Source organism: Muntiacus reevesi, chromosome 2 (assembly GCF_963930625.1).
Source record: "Muntiacus reevesi chromosome 2, mMunRee1.1, whole genome shotgun sequence".
NCBI lineage: Eukaryota > Metazoa > Chordata > Mammalia > Artiodactyla > Cervidae > Muntiacus > Muntiacus reevesi.
Window position 1 is genome coordinate 221,735,551 of NC_089250.1, and position 24,942 is coordinate 221,760,492.

A 24,942-nucleotide genomic window follows, 5' to 3' on the forward strand; every position below is an offset into this window, starting at 1 on the left:
AACCCCATGGCCAGCCTCTGCTGGGACTTCCTGCCCATCTCAGATGTGGTTTCACGTGGCCACAGGGTCACGGACTTCACATCACTTCTCAGGCTTTATTTTTTTTTTATTTTTTTTTTTTTTACTTCTTTTTTTTTTTTTTTACTTCTCAGGCTTTAGATCAAGGGACTCAGAGTCACCTGATCCCAAGTGCTAGGATAGAGAGACGAAGGCATTTAAAGAAACAAAAATGGAAGAAGCTTATATCTGCCCTGCACTTGCTGGGTGTCAGGCAGGCAGGGGGCCCATATTGTCCCCAATGTACTGATGAGCGCGGCCGTTGGCAAGGGACAAAGCCGGGGCTGCAGCCCAAGCGGCATCCCCTCCAGTGAGATTCACGCCTCTGCCAGTGACACTGAGGTTCTCTGAGCACATGCCCTGTGAGGATCAGGGTGGCAGGCATTTACCCCAGCCCCTTTGCATTTCTCCCCGGGACCCTGCTTGGGAAGCACATGGAATCTCAAATGGAGGCTCTGCGGGGTTAGGTCGGCTGCCCAGCATCACTTGGATGAGGAGTGGGCAGGACCCAGACCCAGGTCTGCCCCACTGTGAGGCTGATATGGGATGTTACCTGAACTGGTGGAGACTTTGGTGAGCCAGGGACCAGGTCCCTAGGGCAGCAGTGTGTGGAGTCGGCAAGTCATGGTTCTACCCTCAGGGGCTCACGGGCCTTACACAAGGAGCTAGGTCTCTCAGTGGGCTGACCTAAGATTAGCTCCCGTTTCCTAGTTAGGGATTGGGTGTCCTCAAGTGTATACAGAGCCTGGCTCTGTGCCTGATATACGGGGACCAGTTGATAAATGCTCACATTTCTGTCATGGTGGGAGATGGCTATGAACTTGACCTTCAGCACTGTCAGCTGGATACGTAGAGGGGATGGCTGGAAAAGCAAGCGCTCCCCACTCCTTGCCCTTTTTTGTTTAGAGCATATGGACTAGATTCTTTGTTCTCTTTACTCAAGTTGTTGCCCAAGCCTCCTCTTCCTAAGAAGCTCCAGGCATCATCACCAAATTGGCCTAAAAGTGGGCAGGATCCTGAGAAGGGAGAAGGAGGACAGGCCTGTGAAAGCCAGCGTCCCCCGCCTCCTGGGCTTTTGTTGGGTCGAATGTGTAGAGGGGCCACTCTGTGTGGCATGCAAGTGTCCCCTCCAACGCAGTGGCTGTTAGAGCGCTCCCCACCCAGGGTCAGGAGGGGCCTCAGCGGAGAGAAGGCTCCCTGAGAAGGGCACGGGCTGTCACCGTCGGCGGGGACCAAAGAGACACACCCGTGCCTGCTGGAGACTCTCGTTGAAACCGTGCGCGGGGCGCCGAGGCCCGGTGGTCCCTTCAGCGCGCCCATGGCAGCCCGAAAGGGGAACTGGCCCTCGTGTGGCCCGAGCCCCCAGGTCAGTGGTGGGAGGTGGGAGCTCAGGGACAGGGCAGTCGGGGGTCACAGCCCCACTCCACCCCGTCATCCCTGCCGCTGGGCGAGCCCCTGGCTGTAGAACCTGTCACAGGCGCAGGAAGCGGGTGGAAGGAGTGTAGCGGAGCCCCGACACAGCGCCTGAGGTGTGGTGAGCAGAGCAACGAAAGCCAGGCTTTTTACCTGCCCTTGGCTGAGAAACGGCCGGCGGCTAAAAATCTGCCATCTTCGGCTCCTCAGACTCCACCCACATCCACAGAAAGAAAAGGTGTTAGAGTCCAAGCAGCGTCCCCCCCCCCACATGGTCTGGACCCTGGGCACATGGGTCGGGCGGTCGCCGTGGGAACCGGGATGTTCCCGGCGCTCACCCCGCCTCCCTCGGGCAGCCAGCTGCCTGGACCAAAGCAGAAGGATAGCTCCCTCGCTTTTCCTTTGCTTTGGCTGGTGTAAACTTGTTGGATACCAGACACTCCTTAAACCTGTTTAGCCCGTGGGACTCCTTCCAGAATCCAGGGACCGTGTCGGTCTTGCCATTTACTGCCCAGTGAGGAGTTTGTGTTATGAACACCTGTTGGAAAGAAAGAGTCGACACCAGTGAAAGTCTGCATCCACCGAGACACTCAGAGCAGAACACACCAGGATGCTAGCGAAACAGACGAGGCTCTGCTTGGGTTTTCTCACTGTCTCTTGTTTATTGGATATCTGTCCCTTTCCTCATTCACATCCTCATTCTTATACACAGGATGATGGTCACAGGTACCAGCTATGTAAGAAAATTCCAGATGGAGAGGAGAGAAAAAAAAAAAACCCTAAAAATCTAGCAAGTTTAATCCATTCTACTTAATACTTTTGCAGGTTAGTCGCTAGAATTTTAGCATAGCTAAACCATCTTGGGCCAACATCATGAACACTCGTGTTCCTTGGGATCCCCTGAAATACTTCTCAAAGACTGGCTGACAGAGAGTCAAGACCCAAAAGTGTCATTTTACGTGTTTATCATGCACCTGCCTCCAGGCTTCCAGGTGGCGTATGTCGCCATGAGAAGGGCCAAGCTCAGGTTTAAGCCCGAAGTGGACCCCATCTCTGGACGAAGAGACTGTCTCACTGAGGATTGACTTGTCCGAGGGCGTGTCAGTCCACTGGTGAAACAGGGACTTGGAACTCTCTTCTCCCTGCCCCAAGGCTGTGCATCCTCCCACACCCCCCCTTTATGACTGTGACTTTGATCAGCTTCTGATCTATTTAATTAAGAAAAAGTGACAACCGTCCTCTGTCCGAGAGGCTGAAAGCGATTTTGAAGCCGTGTGGACATTTGAGATACCAGTGTTCCATCTTACTAACCGTGTGTTCTGTTCTGTTTTCCTCCCGCTCTCCCTGCTCGCCCTTCAGAACACAAACTTGACCACCCAGGAGCACGAGAACATCATCGTGGTAAGTCCCGGGCGGCCCCCTCCCTCGCCCCCTCCTGTGCCCGCAGCCCTCCCCGGGTTTGAGTGAATTCCTCAAGCACCAGCGTCATCTACCAGCACGGCGGTCTTGCTCAGGTTTGTCCCTTCCGTCAGGCCAGACATGCCTCCCTCCTGTCTTTGCACATGTCAGAGCCCCAGCTGATGGGAGGGGGTGGTAATTATCAGTCTCTGAGGCTTGTAGCAAATGTGTCTTAATCGCCTCCTCCTTCCTGAGTCTGCTGTACAGAGTCAGAGGCAGGAGATGGCAGAGACCATATAATGTATTCTCAGCCATAACCCCATTAGCTGAAAGGTAAACTTGCTCTTTCTTACCCCAGGACCTGTGTCCTAATTAATCCACACACAGAACCTGGATTTAATTCCCTCTGATGTGCAAAGTGAGGGATAGTCTCTGGGACTTAACTATGACTGTAAGCGTGTTTGAGGTGAAACATCCTTCCTGGGTGATTCTAAGCTATGAAGTGTGACTCTCACCAGAGAGAAGAAAGAAAAGAAGTTGCCCCTTCTGGGCACCAGGCCGTGTGCTGTGTGTTTGAATTCATGGATGATGAAGACAGCCCCTGCTCCCAAGGAGTCCTTCATCTATTAAATGAGATTATTATATTTATATTATAATTATATATTATAATTATATATAATATATATTTAAATTATATATATATTATATAATATATTATTATATTAGATGAGATTGCAAAGATAGAGGCTTGTAATCTGGAGAGTGGAGTGGTGAACTCACCTGGGAAAGAAACCAGAGAGCTTCCCAGAGGCAGTGAGGTTCTGAACTGGGTTTTGAAGGATCAATAGGAGTGTGCCAGATGCGGGAAACAGATGAAAGTCTTTCCAGAGAGAGAAAACAAAGTGTGCACAGAGATTTTAAGCAACGTGGGGTATTCTGGATGCTTCAGCTTTGCTGGAGCCTGAAACGTTAAGGCAGTGGAAGCAGGAAGGCAGAACTTGAAATGGAAGTGAGAGGCAGAGCTCTGTGTGCCTGGGAAAGGGTCTGGAACATTCGGCTGCCCAGGAGGTCCCGTGGGTACAGCCTTTGACACAAGGGCAACATCCCACACACCATGCCCCTTTGAATTGCGTTTTAACCACGAAGCGTAAAGGCTGCAGCTTCTGTGGAGCCCCCACCGCGGAGTCACTCACTGCAACTGCTCGCTGTGTGTCTGCTCAGAATGTAGAGGTTTTCCCCACGCTCTGTCCTGACCACCCCTCATCTTCTCTTGCTAGAACAGGGGCAGCATCGACCTGGGCCTCCCCACCACCTCGTTTCTCTGGCATACTATCAATTAATAATTTAACTTAACAGACATCTGTTGACCCGTGAGGACAAGTATGTGCCAGATGCTCGTCTCTGTTCCGCCGACAGAGCTGCCATTGAGGGATTACTTTGTGCTGGGGGAACCTGGCAGATAATCCAGAAATCACGCGGTCTGGGCTGGAGATGCATCCAGGGAGTTAGGGGAGCACAGAGGGACTGGGAGGAAGATGACGGAGGACTTCAAGGAGGAGGTGATGGGGCTGGAGTCCTAACGAGCAGATAGGAGGCTCCAGGGCACGGCAGTCCAGGGAGCCCAGCACAGGCAAAAGCAAAGAGGCTCTGTCTGTTGAAGCAGGCGGCAACCGAGCAAGGCGCTGGCGTTTTTCCCTCCCAGCTGGCGGCACCCGGGTCCCACTCTGCACCTTGTCTCCCGAAGCGGGGTCAGGGCCTTGGACTTGGGAGGAGCCTGGGAAAGGAATTTTGATCTGAGAAATCCGGGCTGCATTTATACAGCTAATTTGGCTGGGCTGACCTCTTAATTGCACTGGGCTGAGTTTCCCTGCTCAGCGGGGAAGCCTGAGAATGGGAAAGAATGTGATCCTGAGGTCTGATCCTCAGCCCCCCGTTTTGCAGCCTCACCCGCGTTCCGTGTTCTCTGTGACCAGTGCTGTTAAAATGAGCACACGGTCTCCATCGCCTCCATCCACTCCAGCAGTTACATTATCTGATCTGACCTGTTGACAGTCCGTCTTCTCCCCACAGGGATTGGTATTAGGTTTCTTTTTTTTTTTTATGTACTTAGTTTTCAGAAATACTTTCACAAGTAATTTGAGTTGGTTTTATTCAGCCCATCAGTCAGGCATCAGTGCCGTAGGTCATTGTTGGCCAGTAGCAGCTGGCCTGTCACGGGACAAGCGTGGACCTGGGGTCCAGACCCTGGCAGGGCTCCCACGTGCTGGTGAAGAGCGTGGGCTTAAAGCCGAGTATGGTTCAAGTTCAGAGGCGAGTGACCCTGGGTCAGCCTCATACCAGCTGAGACCTTGGGCAAATAATGAAGAGCTTTTAATTTTACTTAAAATATCTTTAAGATATTCTTTACTTTTATAAGAATTTCATGAGTATATTTTCACTGTTTTTTTTAGAAAAAAAAAAAAAGAAAGATTTCATCCCATCCCAGCCCTGGGGCATCTCAGGGGGTGATAAACCCATACAGAGAGATACGGTTGTGTATTTATATTTCGTTTTTAACATTAATGATGTGAAGCTGAATGTGTTGTTCTGTGTTTGGTTTGTTTACTTAACAACATGTCTTGGAGATTCTCTTAAGCCCTTTCTTGCATGTCTAACCTGGGGTGTCTTGCCCTCGGCACTAGTGACGTATGTGCATGGATGGCTCTTTGTGATGGGGGCTGTCCCGCCCATTGTAGGACATCACAGCATCACTGGCCGCGACCCCCTGAATGCCAGTCACATGCCCCTGTCATGACAATCAGACTGTCTCCAGACATGCTAGTGCCCCCTGGGAGGGGGGCAGAGCAACCCCGGGGGAGAACCCCTGGTCGGCCCTGTACTCCATTCAGCTACCTTGACACTCTAAACCTCAGCCTTCTCATCTGTGAAATGGGTGTGACCACAGTGCCTTTCCTGCAGGGCTGCTGGAACAATTAACTGGGAAAGATTCCACAGGAAACACCCTCCTTTTTTAAATAATATGATCTAAAACGATCACTACTCCGTGACTGGGGCAGGGCTCGTAACAGCCTCCCCGCCCCTCTGTCTCTTCACCTATACGAGTGGAAATCACTCCCGTTTGACCTCACAGAGTTGTCGTGAGGCTCAAATGAGATAATAGCCATGGGAGCGTGGAGCCCCCGCCTGACACCCACTGTGGACGCTTAATCTGTTCCCACTCCTTCATTCTTTGACTCGTGCCTGTGAAGGGAGGCCCAACCTGATGGAAGGGGCTGGAGCCAGGGGGCCCCATCCTGCCTCATGGTCCCCCCTCCCAGAGACCAGAGCGGGGAGCGGGGCTGAGGGCCAGGCCGGGACCCGAGGGCTGGGGGAGGCCCCGGCCCCTGCCGCTGCTGTGACCCACACGGGAAAGCAGAGCATCCCCGTCCAGCGGGCCGGGCACTGAGCTTCTGAAAACGAGGTGTGGAGCCCAAACTGTGGGCCTGGCTCACTTGGGGTCTCTCACTGCCCCCTTTTCCCTCCTCTGGAGCTGTCCCCAGACGGCTTGCCTGTATCCTGGTCCTGTGGAGAGCTCAGGCTGAGAAGTCGGCTGGTGAATAGCTCAGGTTTTTGGGTCACATTTGAGGGTTCAAATCTGGCTCCAGCACCTCCTAACCATGTGACCCTGGGCCACAGACTTCACCTCTCTCAGGAAAGGGCAGGACACACACCCGCCTCCCAGTGCGTAGTGAAGAGTGGGTGACGGGACACAGCCCGGAACCCGGCACAGACAGGCGCCCCATTACAGCGGCGGCTACTGTGATGTTGCTCATGGTGTGCTGGTGTTATCACCAGTGTAGTGACTGGTCCACGTGGCTGTGGGGGACGCCACGACGGTGGTGGGCTCAGCCTCGCGGTCAGCTTGGAGCCCACCACCCCCTTCCCACACCGTGGGGAGAGCTTCCCTTGGTGATGGGCATGCCCTCTGTCTGCCCTGTACACGGCGGTAGCCGCTAGCTTCGTGGCAGTGGTGAGCGCTTGAAATGTGTTTAGCACAACTGAGGAACTGTACTTTTATTGCCTTGAAAATTACTTTCTTCTGGCTTCCCTGGCAGTCCAGTGGTGGTTAGAACTCTGCTTCTGCTGCAGGTTCGATCACTGGTCGGGGAACTAAGATCCTGTAAGCCACATGGCATGGCTAAAAAAAAAAGGTTTTCTCCCATGTCACTTAAAATGGTAAGATTCACACGTGGCCAGAGGCTACTATATTGAACAGCACAGCCCTAGGCAAGTAAAACCCTGGGCCCCGTCTCCGCCTGGGGGTCAGCATGCCCGTTGCCGTTGTGAACAGAGCCTCAGTCTCCATGGCTCTGTCTTCCACTGAGGTGCTCACATAACTGGCCTTGTCTGCCCAGACAGCGACCAGTAGGTCGTGCTTTCCACTGTGAATCAACCCTCGTGTGTTGACACACCCCCTACGATTCCTTCTGAGGGATTCCGACTGACGTGTGTTCCTCTTCTTTCAGGCAATCGCTCCTTTGCTGGAAAACAACCATCCACCACCCGATCTCTGTGAATTCTTCTGCAAGGTATGGCACCGCTGAAGTGGGGCTGTTTGCAGGAAGCAGCCTATCTCCGTGTGAGTGCTGCGGGGGTTGGTTTTGCAAAATTTGCTGGAAACCCAAACTCAGACTCCTCCCTGAACAGATCAGGGCCCCAGACAGAGTCAGAAACGAGCCAGGCCCCCGTCTCCGCCACACAGGTAGTAAGTGAGGCCCAGGGTCCAGACCAACAGGTTGAGGGGAGCACTGAGCTTTTCCTGGGAGTGTCTTCCTGGCTGTCTTGAGAGAAGTTTGCAGCACATCTTCTGGCTCCGGCATCAGAGCTGGGCTTTTATTAGCCAGGGCTCCTGTGAGCACCAGCCGGCCCACAGTGGGAGTGTGGCCATGGGGCTCCCTCAACTGGGCAAGTGTTGGGGGGTTGGAGTGCAGGTGAGCTTGGAGGAGCCTCGGAGCAGGATCTCTGCTCCCAGGGATCCAGCGTCAGCCTTGCGGTGGGATTCACACAGAGTACGCCCAGAGCACATCGGGACCAGTCATCCTTCACTCGAAAATGCACCTCGGCAACCTGAGGGCTGGACCAGCAGGCAGTCCTGCTTGGTCCCTTGCCGGATGACTTTTCAACGCAATGATCTGATGTCCTTGGATAGTCGCTAGGCCTGGGTTTGCTGCTCGTCCGGCTCCCCTGGTCTTCCTCCTGCCGACCCCCTTCCCCGAGTTCTTGGGTATGTGGTCTGTATGCACCAGAGAGACAGGTGCAGCGTGGTCAGGCAGGCACTGAGGGCCCGCTAGTTCTTGAGATCTGGGGAGAGTTTGTTTATCAAGGATTGTCCAGGGTTCTCATATCCCAAGTCCAGGCCCTCTGGAAATAGCGCCTTCAGGCCCTGGCAGGTTTAAATATGTTGGAGCAGCGGGTCCCATCTGCTCCACCCAAGGGCCTTCAATTTCATTTTGAAAAACAAAACCCCATGCCAGTGAGATAAATACGCTGAGAGCCACGTGTGCCCTGCACATGGCTGCGAGCTTACTGTCAAAGCCCTCAACTAAAAAGTCACAGAATTTTTGAGATTCTCATGTCCAAACAGCAGCCTCCAATTTTCAAGAGACTCTTCCCATTGGACCTTCGTGCTACAGAAATCTCACTCTGTTAAACAGGACTGTGTGATAGGAATGTCCTGTTAAATAGGGTTGTCTGTACCACCGGAAGCACCTGTAGACTGTCAGATCAAATCAGAGAGCAAGCAGGAGGTCCCATCCCTACCCACTTCTCTTACTCTCCCCAGAGGGAACAGAAAGCCATACAGCAGTGTGGAGCGGGGGCCCTCCGCCTCCCCCACACACCGTGGCCAGGGCTTCCGGGGGCCCCAGCTGGACCCCGCCTGGCTCAGCCCTGACTGTGCCTTGCTGTCTCCCCAGCACTGCAGAGAGCGGCCCCGGTCCATGGTGGTCATCGAAGTGTTCACCCCCGTGGTCCAGAGAATCCTGAAGCATAACATGGTGAGTTGCCCCGGGCCCCCCAACGCAGAGCCCGCCGAGGGCCACCAGCTTCCAGTCTGTCACTTTTCCCAAAAAACTGGGGGATGGGGCTGGCAGCCAAGGGCCGGGGGACTGGACTTGGGATTGCAAGTCGGGGTCTGCATGCAGCCTGTCCTGCTTGGCTCTGTGCTTTGCAGGTAAAAGGCGGCAGGAAGAATCTTTGCACAGTAAGAATGACAAAAATAACGTGGTCGGCGAAGATATAGGTATCGTGTGTATAGCATCACAGATAATACCTGTGGAACCTTGGCCCTCGAGGAGGGGGTGTGAACCCCTCACCGCGTAGGAGGGGGCTGCCGGTGGCAGTGTCCCTGGAATCGGGGAGCAGGGCCATGCGGTGCAGGCCCTGACGGTTGTGACCTCAGCCAGCTGGGTGAGGTCAAGGTCAACAGTGAGAAGTCACAGTGTGGCAGGCACCCTTTGTGATGTGAGCAGGAGGGCCCTGGCCCACGGGGGTCTTCCCTCTCCAACCCTCCGCCTCGGTCTGATCGTGAGAAAAGCCTCAGACCAGTCCCAGCTGAGGAGCATTCCACACCACGGTCCTCCGAACAGCCAGGTGCTCAAACACAAGGAGAGTCCGAGAGGCGATCACAGCCTCGAGGACCCAAGGGACCTGACGACTCAGTGTCACAGGTGTTCAGGAGTGGATCCCAGGACAGGAAAAGGGCGTGCGTGAAACGCGAGGAGATCCACATCAAGTCTGCCCTGCAGTCAATTTTAAAAGCACAGAGGCAGCATTTCACTGCACACTCAGTAGTCCAGACTCCCATAACCCGCCAGCCCTTCTGCAGTCTCGCCTCAGTCCAGTGGGAACAGCCCTGGATGTGGTCGTTTTCTCCACATTGCACGTGGGGACACGAGCTGAGCAGACTTGGCTGACTGGCCCCAGGACCACAGCTGGGAACCGGAACAAGTAACACCTGCTCGCAGGTGCCCATGGAGTGCCCCTCGGAGGCGGGTGATGCTCCAGTGTATGGTCTCACGTGGCTCTCCAGGTGGCCTGTGGCCTCCTGCAGACCAGGAGACCCATAGAGTCCTGTGGGTCACTCTGGGACCCTGTGGGCAGGTGTGGAAACAGCTCTGAAGAAGGGTGACCTGCTCACAGTTTGATCTGGGAGGACGCTTTCCTGCCTTGACACCAGGCCCCCAGAGAGGAGGATGCAGCCCACCCCCTTCCACAGTCAGGGTGGAAACACAGGACACGTGCGCCAGCCCCCCGTCCCACGCCCAGGGCAGACGTCCTTAGTCGATCACAGCACTCGTCCTGCGGAGCCCAGAGTAGCGTCGGAATCTTCCTCCAGGCAGCCACGAGCGTGGGCCCGTCCTGGCGCTGTGAGAATTCTCTCTGACTGACCGATCGCATACTGCCGTTGAACTGTCGCTTGTTTCAGAGCCCTCCTCTGTGGTTTGAGATGAACATGTTTTTCTTGTTTTTGAAACACGGGGTGGGTACCCTCCATCCAGTTTGTCTCCAGGACTAAGGAAGAAGCTCCGCTGGGGGGTGGGGGGGGGGAGAGGGGTTCCGCCTGATTGGGGCTTTGATCACTTCAAGGGCAGTCTCCGGCTTCGGCCAGCTGGGAGAAAAGGGTCCCTGACTGTTAACTTTAAAGTCAGCGTGGATGTGGCGTGAAGTGAGGGCCACGCTGTCTCGGAGCCCAGAGCGAAGGTACTGGAGTTCCTTTGGCAAAGAACCTCACATCGCACTTGTCAGGGATAGAGCCACCCCCCAGGGCATCCCTGGCCAGGGTCCACCCTCCTCAGGTACAGATGCACATAATAAGGGTTCTCTTAGGACGTCTGACTCCACAGGAGAAAATGTCAAAATCCAGGCAGCCTCCCAAGGTTTGACCATACAGCATCTCCCTTATGTCTGGTTCGTTTTATGGGCTGGGAGTGTTGACCATGTAATTTTCTGGATAAAAATCAGAACAACTACAGGGCAGACCCAGAATTTATAGCATCTGTTGTGGTCTGGCAGAGCCCGGGATCCCTCAGGCAAGAGCCCTCTCTTCATGTTTATAGAACTTACCCCCTGTGGTCCCAGCGTCCAGGGATGCTATAAAGCTTCACAGTCGTGCTTGCTCTTGAAGTCTGCTGATTACGAGGAGAACTGTAGGCAGGACCGGGTCAGGAGTGGGGCCCTCCTGCAGGAGAGACGAATGTGACTGTGGCTCACGCCCCATGTGGGAAGCTGCACGAGCCTTCGGTGTCACCCACGTAACACCCCCTAAAGCTCAGTGATCAGCCAGGACGCTGTTTGGGAGCTGGCATGGAGGGCCTGGTCACTCACTGGCCAGCGCGTGTGCCTAGCTGGCCGCCAGCCATGGACCTGTTAGCACGGGGTGAACCCTGACGGCTCTTCACCCTGTGTGCAGTGTCTCTCATTCAGGGGGCACTGGAACGTCGGGCAAGTGGGGTGGGTCACATACCCACACACACCTGCCCCGTGGTGCTTTGGGATTCCTAGTCTGCAATTCCTATATTTCGAGTGCAACTCTTGTCAGTATATCACGTGTCCCATCTCAGGGATGAGCAGACCGAACCCAGGTTAAGAATCTCAAAGAATGTTACTCCCTGGGCCACAATAAAAATTAGATATGGAAGCAGTTGTTAAGTACATTCCCCTGGAGATTCTAAAGTGTGTTCATTGCATCCCTAAGAATGATCACAGTCCCTGTGCCCCCATGCCACTTACTAGCATGTTCTTCTAGCCACGGTGGCAGGAAGATGTGGCCATGGTCCTAGTGGACCACTGGCTGACCTGACCTCCTGCTTTCCAAGGGGAGCGTGTTTGACTTTGCCAAAGAGGCAAGATGTCCCTCACCCATGTGTTCAAAGGCCACCAGACCAATCTATAATGTTAAAAATGACCTTGACTATGCAGAAATCTAATAGCAGAGATGATAATGGCAGTTATCTTTAGCAGGGCTTAATGGAAGCAGTTTTCATAGAATCATAAAACCTCATGGGTGGCAGGGTCCTGGAGATGAGTTTTTGCAGCCCTTGTTGCAAAGGGGGGACAGTGGGCCCAGGGAGGGGCCTTCTCCCGGGGACTGTGGGCGTCCACCTCAGTGTGAAAGCGCAGTCAGGCTTCAGGCAGGGGCCCCGTCTTCAGGCCTCGTGCACATGTGTGCACGTAGGTACATATGTGTGCACACACACGTGCACATGTTTAGATTCCTCCTGCACTTTCTCCGTGGCTTTTGCTGCCCTCCTCACGCAGAGGCATAACTCTGGCAGGCAGGATGGGAGGAGATGAGCCCCCACCCCTCGGGGAACCTCATTCAGCCCCTCCCTACAGATGCAGAGCCCTAGGTCGCTCTGGAAACCTGCTCTGTGAGCTGGCCGGAGGAGGTGGCAGGCCACGTCCTACTCTGAGCTCTTTCCCCAGGGCCCGTGGGATCCATGAGATCCACAGGGCAAGTCCCCAGGGGCTCTATTTAGATTAGAGTTCTGGCCCAGGTTGCTTTTGGTTAAGTGGGTTCCCCCGATTGGGGGCCGGAGGAGAAGCCGAGGAGGCTGGAGACTGTCAGGCTCCCCCCTCCCTGAGGTTGTACTGGTCAACCTCATTCCCACCCTCACTGGCCCTCCTGACTGTTGGCACCCCAGCTCGTGGGTTTACAAGCCCAGCGACTCCGGGTCCCTAATGTGACATGGGATGGGGCGCAGACCTTTCCCGGCCCACACTCACCTCCCCCGCTCTTCACACTGGACACATGATTCCTCCTTCCTGCCCCACCCCTGCGGGGCTGACCCCGGACTCACCAGCCACCTGCCTGCACACACTCGCCGTCCAGGGCACACACCTGCCTTCCAGGCCGCAGCGGGCCCAGAATCGGGGGCTGCAGAAAAGGCCTTCGTGGTCATGGCTGGAGGCCAGCCGGCCGTCGGCGGGTCCCCACGTGGCCCAGCTGGGCTGTGTTCCCAGCACGTCTGGGTGGTGCGCTGACCCCTGCCCCCGTTGCAGGGTGGCCGACCAGTGCCAGGGACCGTCCTGTGCTAGGTCGTCTCCCAGCTCCGCGGGCAGCCATGGAAGGGCATGAGCTCGGGCGTGAGCAGGCCCGTCCCTTCACGTGGAAGACGTGTGCGCTTCCAGGAGGAGGGCGTGGCTGGCGGTGCCCCGTTGCTCCCACACCCGGGGCAGAGTGGGGCCCCCCACCCCTTCTGGTCTCCCCCCAACCCCTGCCGTCTGCACTCCCTGCAGGACTTTGGGAAGTGCCCGCGACTGAGGCTGTTTACTCAGGAGTACATCCTTGCCTTGAACGAGCTCAACGCCGGGATGGAGGTGGTGAAGAAGTTCATTCAGAGGTGGGTCTCAGCTGGGGCCCCTCCGCTCCTGGCCAGCAGGCCAGCTATCGCCGGCACCAGAACTGTGCGCTCTGCTGACGCTAGGAGAGGCGCTGCTGGCGTTCAGAGGCCCCAGGCACCTCATCTTCTACCAGGGCCTCCTGGGTCCTCTTGACCACATGCCATCTGAGGCACTCACTTGCTGTGTGACATCAAGTCAGTTGCTGTACCTCTCTGATCCTCTTTCCTCTGTTATCTACCAGGATTATTTGTGCAATTAATGAGATGATATCTGAGGAAGCCCCTAGTACAGTGCCTGATGGTCAGTAGGAACTCAGGAAATGGTAACCATCCTAAGTGATAAAGAGTATTGCTGGGAGTGTGGAGAACCATCTCCTGGTAGCCCTGGAGAGTCCTCACCGGGGATCTGAACAGCCACCTCCCAAACTTAGCCTCGAGGAAGTCAGATCCTCTGATTCACTTCTGGTTTCAGGGTGGTAGGGGAAGGGGGGTTGTTTCGCTCTGATTTTTTAAAACTTTTCTCTGTACCTCAGTTTCCTCATCTGTAAGATAAGGACTATGGTACTCACTTCATCCAGTTGTCGTGAAGACTCGGTGAACTCACACATGTAAACACCAAGAATGGGGCCTAAGTGTGGCAGGAATGTTAGTGATCATCGTCACAACTCTTCTCTTTTTTTTTAAGAAATTTGTGATAGCCTGTTCAAGCCAGTTCCAAAAGCTACTCAGTACCTGGGACTCACAAAGCATTTCCAGACCCAGACGACTGCCCTTCTGCCAGAGCCCTGGTGACCCCAGGGCCCCTTTACAGCACCCAGTCATGGTTTATGAAACTGTTTCAGGTCAGGCCTCTTAGCCCCAGCAGCCATGACGTTTTTCCAGCAGTGTTTTGGGTATTATCCCCAGGCTCCAAACAACACTGGGAGTGGGGGTACGAGACCCATTTTACAGATGAGAAAACAGGCGCAGAGATAGCGGTAGTAAGTAACAGTGGCTGGCATTTGCAGAGGACCATGTCCCAGACCCCATGCCAGGCCAGGGTGCCGATAATAACTTCTTCTTTCAAAGCAGCCCACGTGGACAGGAAAAGGAGGTGCTGTGAATACTCATTTACAGAACCACTGGGTATTAACACGACAGTCCCAGGCCGCCTGGCCCCGTAGGCGACATCATCCCCTGAATTAGAGATTGGGTCCTGAAATGAGGAGCAGGCCGTTGTCCTCATTCCAGAGCTGAGGAAAGAGTGGAGAGTTTACGAGGCTGGAACCGAGGCTCCCTGAACCCGGGGTCCTCGGCCCGGAGCTTGGCCCTCATGCCTGCGCACAGCGGAGCCCAGGACCCAGGTCCCAGGGTTGCCACCTCCCTGCAGAGGACTCGGGGCCACCCCGTTTCCCCCCCCCCGCCATGGGCAGTGCCCCCACAGCTGCCCGCTCACCGGCCCTCTGCTCTTTTCCAGCATGCACGGCCCCACGGGGCACTGCCCCCATCCCCGGGTCCTGCCCAACCTGGTGGCCGTGTGCCTGGCCGCCATCTACTCCTGCTACGAAGAGTTCATCAACAGGTCAGTGCCCTCGGCCTCGGGAGGGCCTGGGTGGGACACGCTCTCTCCAGGGGCGGGGGTCTGCACACAGCTGGCCGGCCGTGAGGGTGGAGTGGCTTCCACTGGAGCTGCCCCCAGTGTGTCTGCCAAACCCCCGTGCTCACTGGTGCCAGGGCCCAAGCCCAGGATGTGACTGGAGAAGCCGACAACGGAATCAGGGCTGGTGCCGCAAGGCCATTGCGTTGGCTCGACTTTAGGGACACATGTCTATTCTGAAGATTTCTCAGCCTCGGGCCTGTGTGACAGGAGGAGGGCATGACAGAGCCACTGTCCTGGGTCCCGCGGGGCTTGGGTGCGTTGGCTTGTGAGGGAGCTAACTCCCCGAAGGCAGTGGGAGGGAGCCTGGGAGGCCCCTGAGTGCGCCCTCGGGGACCTCCCGGGAGACTGTGTGATGTTCTCAGAGCCCTCCCCCTGAGGAATGATGACGCCAGGGTGGGTAGTTATCAGCTCCCGTTCTTCCTGGGTTGAGGTTGGCTCCTAGGATGCAGTGACGTGGATGCCGTTAGTTGTATGAACTTCGTATGGTGATCTCTGGGGTCACGAGGGCACAGATGGCATCTGCTGCAGCGGCCCTGTGCAGTGCACAACTCCGAGAGGGCCAAATTGTGTCAGGGCTGCTGGAGCCGAGGCCACCGCAGCGATACATTTCAGTCCTTAACAAAGAGGCAGTGGAAAACATCATGAGTGGAAAACCGGAGTGAACTGGGCAACGTGAAGATTTCCTGCCGGTCATTCCCAAGTGCCTGTCTCACGCTCCGCAGCAGCTTACGTTTTTTTTTTTAAAAAGGAAGAGGAGGTTGAGAGGAGCACACGGCCTGTACAGCCGTCCTCGGCTTCCCCGTGCGCACACATGGCCACGTGCCCTTGGCCTCGCACCCTGCACCCTGGAATGGATCCGCACGCATGTCAAACGCAGACCACCCCAGGAAGTAGGAGGAGCATCGGGAGTGGCACACACTCTCAGGCTCTTTTGCTCCCGAAGCCTCTGACTCATCTCACCCTCCCCGGCTCACTCCAAGGACACCTGAGCTGGGACTCAGGTCTCGGGCAGGAGCGGGAAACGGCACCTCCCAGAGTTTTCCCTCTGAGTCTCCCCGGCTCTGCCTGGGTGCCCTGGAGCAGGGATTCCATGACTCAGGGAGGAGAATGGAATCTCTCTCCCAGATCCCCCCCAGGAGAAAGAACCAGAATTACAAACGACGCAGTGTTGCACAGATAAGGACCTGAAGATAACAATGGCCACCTTCTTCCTTCTCTCATCCTTTCTCTCTTTCTTGTATTTTTTTGGGGGGTCTTTTTGGCTGTGCCACACAGCACACGGGATCTTAGTTCTCTGACTAGGGATTGACCCAGGCCCCTGCACTGGGTGCATGGAGTCTTAACCACTCTTCCCACAAGGAGGTTCCCTGTCCTTTCAACACTCGTTTAGTGAGGGTCCATGGTGTGCCAGGTGTTGAAGCCACAAAAGTGAGGCAGCCAGTCTCCCGCCCTCCCAGAGTGGCTGGTGAAACAGTGGACGGAGGGGCGGGGAGTGAGAAAGCGAGCGGTGAGATCAGGGCTGTGATGAAAGAAGCCAGAGGCATAACTCACGTGGTCTGCAACCCCGGGTGCACGTCAGTCACCCGAGAAGGCTCTACAAACTGAAGCCTGCATGAGACTAAGCGTAAAGTAAACCCTGGAACGCAGCTCTTCATCGCTGGGGTACCTCAATCAGAAGACAGGTATGAGACGGTTTATAGTAGCGTTGTCAGTCACAGCCCCAAACTAAGATCTGCCTCGAGCCCAGCATCCAACAGCAGCCACGCGGATAAGCTGTGGTCTGTCACACGGAGGAATGCTGCAGGGAAGCGAGAAGGAGCGAACCAGTGCAGCTGGCAAACTGGGAATTAATCTCCCAAACACAATATGGAACAGAAGAAGCCATAGAGTGTAAATCTTGTTCCTTAAAGTGCAAGAACAGGAAAACAAGTCTATGGTGATAGAGGCCAGAATAGTGGCTGCTGGCAGGTGGGGAGTTAGGCATGAGAGGAGCTTCTGGGTTCTCAGGAACGTTTGACGTCTTGACCTTGGTCGGTGGTTCTCAGCTGGGGGCAACTTTGACGCCCCAGGGCATATCTGGCCGCGTCTGGAGACATCTTGGGTTGCAGAAGGAGGGGTGCTACTGGAAGAGTGGGTAGGGGTCAGGGATGCTGCTGAACTCACTGCCATGCATGGGGCAGCCCCACCCCCCCACCCCCCCAGGAATTATCTGAACTATCTGGGAGCAGATGTCAGGTATGGAGGAAGCCTGGTCTGGTGGCTGTTACACCAGGGAACTTGTGACAGTCACAGAGCACTGTGCCTGAGATCTGTGGACTCAGCTAGACTGAAGTCACCCCAGGGGTATGCATACTGGAGCCCACAGTCAGGGATGGCACATTGGCCGTTAAATCCGGTCATGGAGGGACTGTTTACTCCAAGAAAATCGGTAGGCACTACCCCTCAGGGCTTCTATTCTGCAGAATTGGTTGTTAGGTATTTACCAACGTCTCACTGGTTATATCTTTAAAAAGAAAAAGAAGAAAGGGTACCTGGGCCCCACCCACTGCAACTCTGATTTAATTGAAATGCCTCTGGCATCAGGTTTTTTTTTAACACTTTAGGCAAATGGCGTGTGTGGCCAGAGCTGAGAACCCCTGCTCTAGGGGAAAGAGAGGAAGGGGTTCTGCAGAGCGGTGATGCTTAAACTGACACGTCCTGGCTGTCAGCAGGGCTGGAGTCTGGACAGGAGGACCCAGGCAGGGGGACTGGCAGGCGCCCAGGCCTGGCGGGGCAGGTGGGCCAGCCAGTGGTCACGTGTCCTCTGTCGGTGGTCCTTAAGTGCCTGCTTCACAGTGCCCTGCACGGCTTATTTCAAATGCAGACTCCTGGACGCCACGTCTCTGGGCCTGGCCCAGGAGTCTGCATTCTTGGCAAGCTCCATGGGGGATCTGCTTCAGGTGAAAGGCCCCTGCAGGGAAGGTAGAGAGGGAAACTGAGTGTGACCCGAGCAGACAGAGGCACAGAGGCGGAAGACCAAGTTGGAGACGAAGGCCGGGCCACGGAGGGACCGCGCTGCTGAGCGTCCCCCACCTCCCACGCCGAGCTGCTCCTGGGGTCCTCCTCCCAGGCCCGCTGTGCCTGACAGACCCCCAGCGCCACCATCGCTGGTCGGGGACCACTATTTGAGTAGCGAGCTACGCTGTGCCTGCCCTAGAGGTTTTCTTCTAAGGGCATTGTAGTCACCTATGGGTTTTAAGTAGACAAAGGACTTAATGTCCGTTTCAGGAATCCCCTCTGGAGTACCCTCTGGCCGCTGCTGCAGAAGCCAGGCATGACCTTGGGGATACCATTAGGCTGCGGTTGCAATTCTGTGCCCAGGGTGGAGGCCTGGGGAGGGTGAAGAGGACCCTGGTATCCTCCCTAGCCCACACGGGTGGGTCCAACTCCCCGCTCAAGACAGCCCAGCGTCGGAGCCCAAAGTAGTGTGGATTCTGAGAGCAACCGTAAGCGCCTCCAGGAAGTCACGTCGTGGGCTGCGAGACCTTTCCTGGGCTCAGGTCCACCCACCCTGCTGGTCAGTCCCTGGAAGATAAAGCCCCACACCGTCCTCCAGGCTCTTCCGCGGCGCTCTCAGTGGGTACACGATGTCCTCATACACAAAAGAACAGACAAGCTGACCCAGGTTAGCGTAGCTCGCTGGAAAATCACCCAGTCTGAGCCAAACAGCCTTGAAAATCCACTCCTAAATCCCAGCAGAGGCGGAGGGGATGGAGCTGAGCCTTTGGGTAGCAAGTCGGCTCTGAGCCCCTGGAGTCAGCTAGCACGCCTCCCCCACCGGACCACACACAGTTTTCCATGAGCCATAGAATTCTTGGACTTCAGCTCAAGGGTTTTGTTTTTTTCCGCAGCAAAGCTTAGAGTGTATTTATCAAACAGCCTTGGTGGGCTCTGCTCAGACCCGGCTCGTGGCATGTGCTAGACCATTTAGGCCCTCCCAACGTGGTGGGTGTGCATTCTACGCCCGGCCCACGTGCACAGGGAGCGTGCACGTCTCTTTGGACACATAGCCGCATGCGTGTGGCCCATTTAGGGAGGGTTGGGACGAGCAGCTGTTTGTGGTCACATCATTGTGCTCTGAGTCCCTGAGAGCAGCAGCCTCAACCTTGACAGCACACACAGGGAGCCCCAAACCTTACTGGTGTCCGGACTCCACCCCAGAGATTCCAACCTAATGGGACCTCAGGATGTTTAGAAGTGCCCCAAGGGACACTGGTGTCCAGCCAGTGGTGGAGAGCTCTGGTTCAGGGCCAGGAAGGGTGAGAACGGCAGGTGGAGGAAATCAGGGAAGACTTCTTGGAGGAGGAGGACCTGCATGGGCTCATCCTGGATCTTAGAAGTGCAGGCAGCAACCTGGTTTCACATCCCAGCCCCCCCACCACCACCACTAACAAGCTGTGTCATCTGGGTAGTCATTTGACCTCTGGTAGCATCTTTTCTCATCTGTAATGTGGAGAGAGTAATTCCTTCTCTTCAGAGATATCTGAGAATGTCTGTGTGAAAGTGCTCGGCACGGTGCCAGCCTAGGGGCACCAGCAAAGGACGCCCACTGCAGGAGTTCCCTTCATTCTGAAGCGCCACCTCGCAGCATTTGGAAGCACCCAGGGAGGGGGCGTTTAACCCTGACGACTCTCTGACAAGTCCTGCCATAAAGAGGCCCGGCATTTCCCACTCACGTGTGACCTCAGTGATGCCACAGTGCCCTTTATGCAGCTGACACCCATTAACCCTCTGCACACCTGTCATTCCTCTAGGCAGTGGAGAGGCTGTTCTGGGGACTTAGCCAAGAGTGGTGGGGTGCTGCAGACAGGAGCGACCTGCGGACCGCAGGGGACCAGAATCTGAGGTTTGGGGTCCGTTGGAAGGGGGTTGCCCAGTGGACAGCAGAAGCTGAGCTTTCTCAGCCGGCAGGGATGGGGCGGCAGCGGTGGGACTTGGGGCTTGTCCCAGGGACCTTATGGCCTCAGCCGGAGGGGACAGTTAGACCACAGGAAGCAACTGGAAGCCAGATCACTAGGAGGTCTCCAAGGTGTGTCCAGAAGGCGTCTTGATGGAGGTGCACGTTGAGGGCCTAACGGGTCAGTAGAGAGATCAGCATTCACTTATTCACAATCGTGTGTCACCCGCCTGCTCCATGTGGGGATGCCGGCACGCGCCTTAGGCACAGGCGGTCCAATTCAGATGCCGTCTCCACCTCTCCATGTCTGCAGGCCTTGAGCAGTCCTGTGTGCTCGCTGGTGGGTGGGAGCCGGCTACCACCCGATCCGGGGCCGCCGGGGGCACTGAGTGGGTGCAGCCCTGCCTGTGACGTCCAGGACCCCCCGGGGCTGCACTCACGGCCCTCCCCGCCTCTCCCGCAGCCGCGACAACTCCCCCAGCCTGAAGGAGATCCGGAACGGCTGCCAGCAGCCCTGCGACCGGAAGCCCACCTTACCTCTGCGCCTTCTGCACCCCAGCCCGGACCTGGTGTCTCAGGAAGCCACGCTGTCCGAGGCACGGCTCAAGTCGGTGGTCGTGGCCTCCAGCGAGATCCACGTGGAGGTGGAGCCCGCCAGCACTGCCAAGCCGGCGCTGACGGCCAGCGCGGGCGATGACAACGAGCCCAACCTCATCGACTGCCTCATGGTCAGCCCTGCCTGCAGCACCATGAGCATCGAGCTGGGCCCACAGGCCGACCGCACGCTCGGCTGCTACGTGGAGATCCTCAAGCTGCTGTGAGTGACCCCGCCGGCCGGGCGCCTGTGGGGGGCAGGGGCTTGCAGCTGGGGGAAGCTGAGCGTGCACATGCATGAGTGTGGGTGCACAGGATGCAGATGTAGGGCATGAGGGCACAGGTTTGTGGGGGTGTTGGGAGTACAGGCCGGGCTCTGTGTGTGCATGTTTGTCTGAGGGCCTGGACACGTGTATCAGGCGTGGGCACAAGCAGGATGTCCACACGTGTGTCCAGGAGTCTGAGAATGTGTGAGTGCACACTCCTGCCCAGGGTGTGCTGCAGCACGTGGTAGCCGAGTGTGTCTGTGAGTGTGTGGACACCTCTGCGTGTGTGTAAGGTGTAGGCTCATTCTGAGTTTGTGATTGTCCTCGTGTGCGTGTGAGTGCCTTTGGATGTATGAGGGCATGATAGCGTGTGAGTGGCTGCCTCCGTGTGTGTCTGACTGTCTGCATAGACGAGCTGGATGTGGGTTGGAGGTGGATGTCTCTAAGGGGCCAATATGTGTGTTTCAAGTGCATGTACACAAGTGTCTGGGTGCTTGTGCTGCTTCTGTGCATGTGTAGCTCTTGAGTGCTCACGTGTGGGTGTGAACACTTGTGCACAAGAGCTGGAGTGAGTGTGTGTTTCCGTGTATGTGTGCAGATGTGCCCATGAGCCAGCATGTGAGTGTATTGTGTGACTCACACGTGCTTCATGTGCATGGTGTGTATGTGTTGTGTCCCGTAGCCTCATCTGGTGGGCAGGGAGCAGCGTGCCATGCAGATGAGGGTCCCCATGCCTGGCTCGTGCGAGGAGCCCTGGGCAGGAGCCAGGAGACCGGTCTGCTCTGGGTGGTGCTTCTGAGCTGGGTGCTCCGGGCCGTGCGTGCCCGTCCCTGAGCCTCGGCTGTGGGACTCTGAGGAGCCTGTGGTGTCTGTGAGGGTGAGCACATGCATGCATGCACAGGTACACACACACACCTGTGCACGCAGGTACACATGTGCCTGCACACGCACACACATGCCTGTGCACGCAGGTACACGTCTGCGCGCACACACGGTGTGCACACATGCTTGTGCGCACACATGTACACCTGTGTATGCACATATGCATACATGTAAGCAGTGGCTTCTCGTGCTTGGAGGCAACTGAATACAGCCCCCTCAGACTCTTCCTCAGCCCTTGCTTTGGCCCCAGAGAGGAGGCAGGTGTCTCCCAGGACTCAGCCCAGCCTGGCTCATGGTTCTGGCAGCCAAGGCCAGCCCAGAGTGCACGTGCGTTTAGCAATGCCCCCACCCAAAGCAAATCCCAATTCTGCCCAAAGAGCATCCCCCAGAACGCATCCCAGTTTGAGGCTGAAGAACTGCCCACTTCCTCCTGGGGTGGCAGTCAGCCCTCCGAGGGACAGACCGGCCACGATCCCATCTTCTCCTCCGGCCGGGCCCTGGCCTCCTCCCCGGACCCCTGAGTCTGACTGTTTTCTGCAAACACCTGGAGCTCCCGGGCCTTGCGGTGGCCCAGGCCCTGACTCATATTTCTCATTAAGCGCTAAGGGTTTGAGTTTCATCATGCAGTTGACACTCATTTTTTTTTCCTTCTTTGTAAACACATTCATGAATGAAGACTCTGTTCTTCTTAATCTGCTTCCAGACCTCCTGCCTACCCGCGCCGCCCAGCTGCCAGGTCGTGGGTGTGGGTCGGGGGGCCCGCTGGGCGGTGTTCCTGACCACTGCTCAGAGCAGCCCCTCCCGCCGAGCCCGGGGGTCTCCACGAAGCAGGGTGCCCACCTCCTGAAGCCCTTGTCACCATGGGGGAGCTCAGAGCACGGTCGGGCCCGGTTACTCCTTCTCCTGGCTGCTCTCCTCCGCTAACTGTCACCTGCCTGAGTCACTGGCCCACCGGAGGGCGTCACGTCTGTCAAATCCGCAAACCCCAGCAGCCTAGGGCACTCCAAAGTATGATCCATTGGAAAAAGCACAGATTCAGAGCCAGGCTGTTGGGCTCAGGGGCTGGGGATGTCCGTGTCAGCTTGTGACCACGGGCTGGTTACCCGCCCTCTCTGAGTCATAGCTGCCTCCAAGCAGAGAAGGCACGGATCTTCTCAAGGCACGGGTACAGCACAGAGCAAGTACCCCCCAGGCATAAATACTGGGCAGGTGGGGGTTACTGTACTTCCAGTAACAACAACAACTGTATTTCCTCTATTTTAAGGTACTGTTGGGACTGAGACACATGATCTATTTAATAACAGCACTTTGGGAGGAGGAAAAAAATTGGGGGGATTCAGTGCAGGCTCAGTTTGCAAGAAACGTGCATCTGAGAATTGAGGAAGTACGGCCATAGGACTTAGTCTGCTGTGTTCTCGGGGCCTTGTTTTTCTCATCCATAAAGTGGGTGTTTTCCTCAGAGTGGAGAATTCAGGACTTGGTGAAAGTAGACCGCTGTGGTCAATAGGACGGCTCCCTAGATGAGAGTCATGTGTAGACAGTGGAAGGACAGAGGCTCTCGTGTGAAATTGAGGGGTCTTGTCAGCAAATTGTGGGGTCCAGAGAAGCCCTGCTCAGAGCCAGGGCGCAGCCTGGCAGACTGCAGCCACAAGGAGCAGGCTCCTCTCTATCCTGAGAGAGTGGGCGAGAGTCCTGGTTAGTGGCTGCAAACCGTAAGAGTCTGACACCTTCAGAAAGGAACATATGCCACTATCAGCTCCCCGGAGACTCTTGCAAAGGAGAATTGCTCCCAACATAGGTCAGGGCTGACACTGAAATCACCATGGTGTGAGACCCAGGCTGGGTGGGACAATGGGACTTGGGAACATGGACTTGGGAGTCAGACAGACCAGCTTTGGCCTCTAGTCATCTGGAGTCTAGCTCTTAACCTGCTGGGCACGTGCAATTCACACATTTATGTATCCATCTCTCTATGCATTCTTTCATCAAACACTGACTGGACGCCCAGAGGGTCCGGGTTCTGTGCTAAATGCCGGGGCCCCTTTGCTCGAAGCCTCAAGTAGTGCCAAGTGCTGAAAGCAGTGGCATCGCCCAGTGCGTTGGAGCGTGGGAATCTCTAGGCACAAGCGTGGCGGCAAGCTGAGGGACACCCTTCTGTCCAGGAAGAGAAAAGCTGCCGTCACGAGGTCTAGGTGGGCACGTTGGCCATTTTCTCATCAGCTCGAATCTGCCTCCTTGTTACTTTTGCAAACACCTGGATTTTGAAAGGCCTCAATGGGCTGGGGTTCAGCTGGAAGATGCCTCACCCCTCTGGGGCCCTTAGGGAAAATGCAGACAGATTTGGGGTTGTTCTAGTGACCGAGAAACATACTGGTGACTAGAATGTAGAAGGCAGGTGCTGGGACATGACCCAGGACAGCCCTCCTCGGTGAAGAACTTGCTCGGCCAGACATGTTGGACGGTACAACCCTGCCGAGGGGAAACGCCAAGGGTTTGGTGCGAGGAAGTGGGGAGACTGGAGACCCTGGCAGATAGGAATGGCTGAAAAAGCCTCCAGCAGGCTGAGAGATGGAAAGGGGGGCTGTAAGAGGCGAGGGGCCAGGATGAAGCCACAGAGTCTGATGTGGCTCTGGGGTGTGGTGGACTGGAACCCAGCCAGCATGCTCTGTCCTCACGAGGGTCCCAGACTCAAGCACTACCAGCTCATCCTCCACCAGCCACGATCCTCCCAGTGGGACTCAGGTAGGGAGCTGGGTACCTCAGGGGGCAGGGGTGGAAGGACCTCCTCCTTGGTTTCACATCAGTCCACATGGGATCCAAACTTCCTCCCCTACATCCAACTCGTGATACGCCTTAGGACTGCGAGTCTGCCTCTCTGAGCCTCGGTTTCCCAGTTGTGAACTAAGGATGGTCCTCCTGGTCAGTGCATTCTGGCCCCCAGGGCTGCCTTGAGAGTTCAGTGAATTCCTGCGTGCCTCGTGTTGGCCACAGCGCTTGGCACCTGCAGGCTTGTGGCAAGGTAGGGTACCCGGGCCCCACAGTCAGCATCTCTGCACATGGGCTTCTGGAGAGGGTTTTAGATGTTGCCGGCAGAGCAGCAGAAATTCACATCTTTACTGTATGCACGGTGTACGTGTTTGAGTAGGTGGACCCATCTGTTTGGAACCTTGCAGATACAAATTCCTGGGGCTCGTGACCACTCTGTAGAGTCCAGACACTCCCTGGTGCACCCAAGGCCAGTGGATCTGCCCGCAGCCTGGAAAGGTCCCCGGTGGGATGACGGGGCTGAGAACGGGGCTTTGCCCAGGTCGCCAGCCGCAGGGATAACGGCCACTCGTTTCTCACCTTGGATTTTAATCCTCAGGTCAGCTGGTC

At 56.1% G+C, this 24,942-nt stretch overlaps 1 protein-coding gene across 2 annotated transcripts in view; it reads left to right on the forward strand.

The window, feature by feature from the left end:
- Nucleotides 1–24,942, forward strand: part of CMIP (c-Maf inducing protein) — a 203,720-nt gene that overhangs the window by 160,558 nt on the left and 18,220 nt on the right. For both annotated transcript variants that reach the window (XM_065925089.1, XM_065925091.1), the window contains 6 exons: nt 2,830–2,871; nt 7,374–7,436; nt 8,823–8,903; nt 13,147–13,250; nt 14,707–14,811; nt 20,289–20,642. In XM_065925089.1, the coding sequence (XP_065781161.1) occupies nt 2,830–2,871; nt 7,374–7,436; nt 8,823–8,903; nt 13,147–13,250; nt 14,707–14,811; nt 20,289–20,642 (749 nt within the window). The remainder of the gene's footprint in view (nt 1–2,829; nt 2,872–7,373; nt 7,437–8,822; nt 8,904–13,146; nt 13,251–14,706; nt 14,812–20,288; nt 20,643–24,942) is intronic.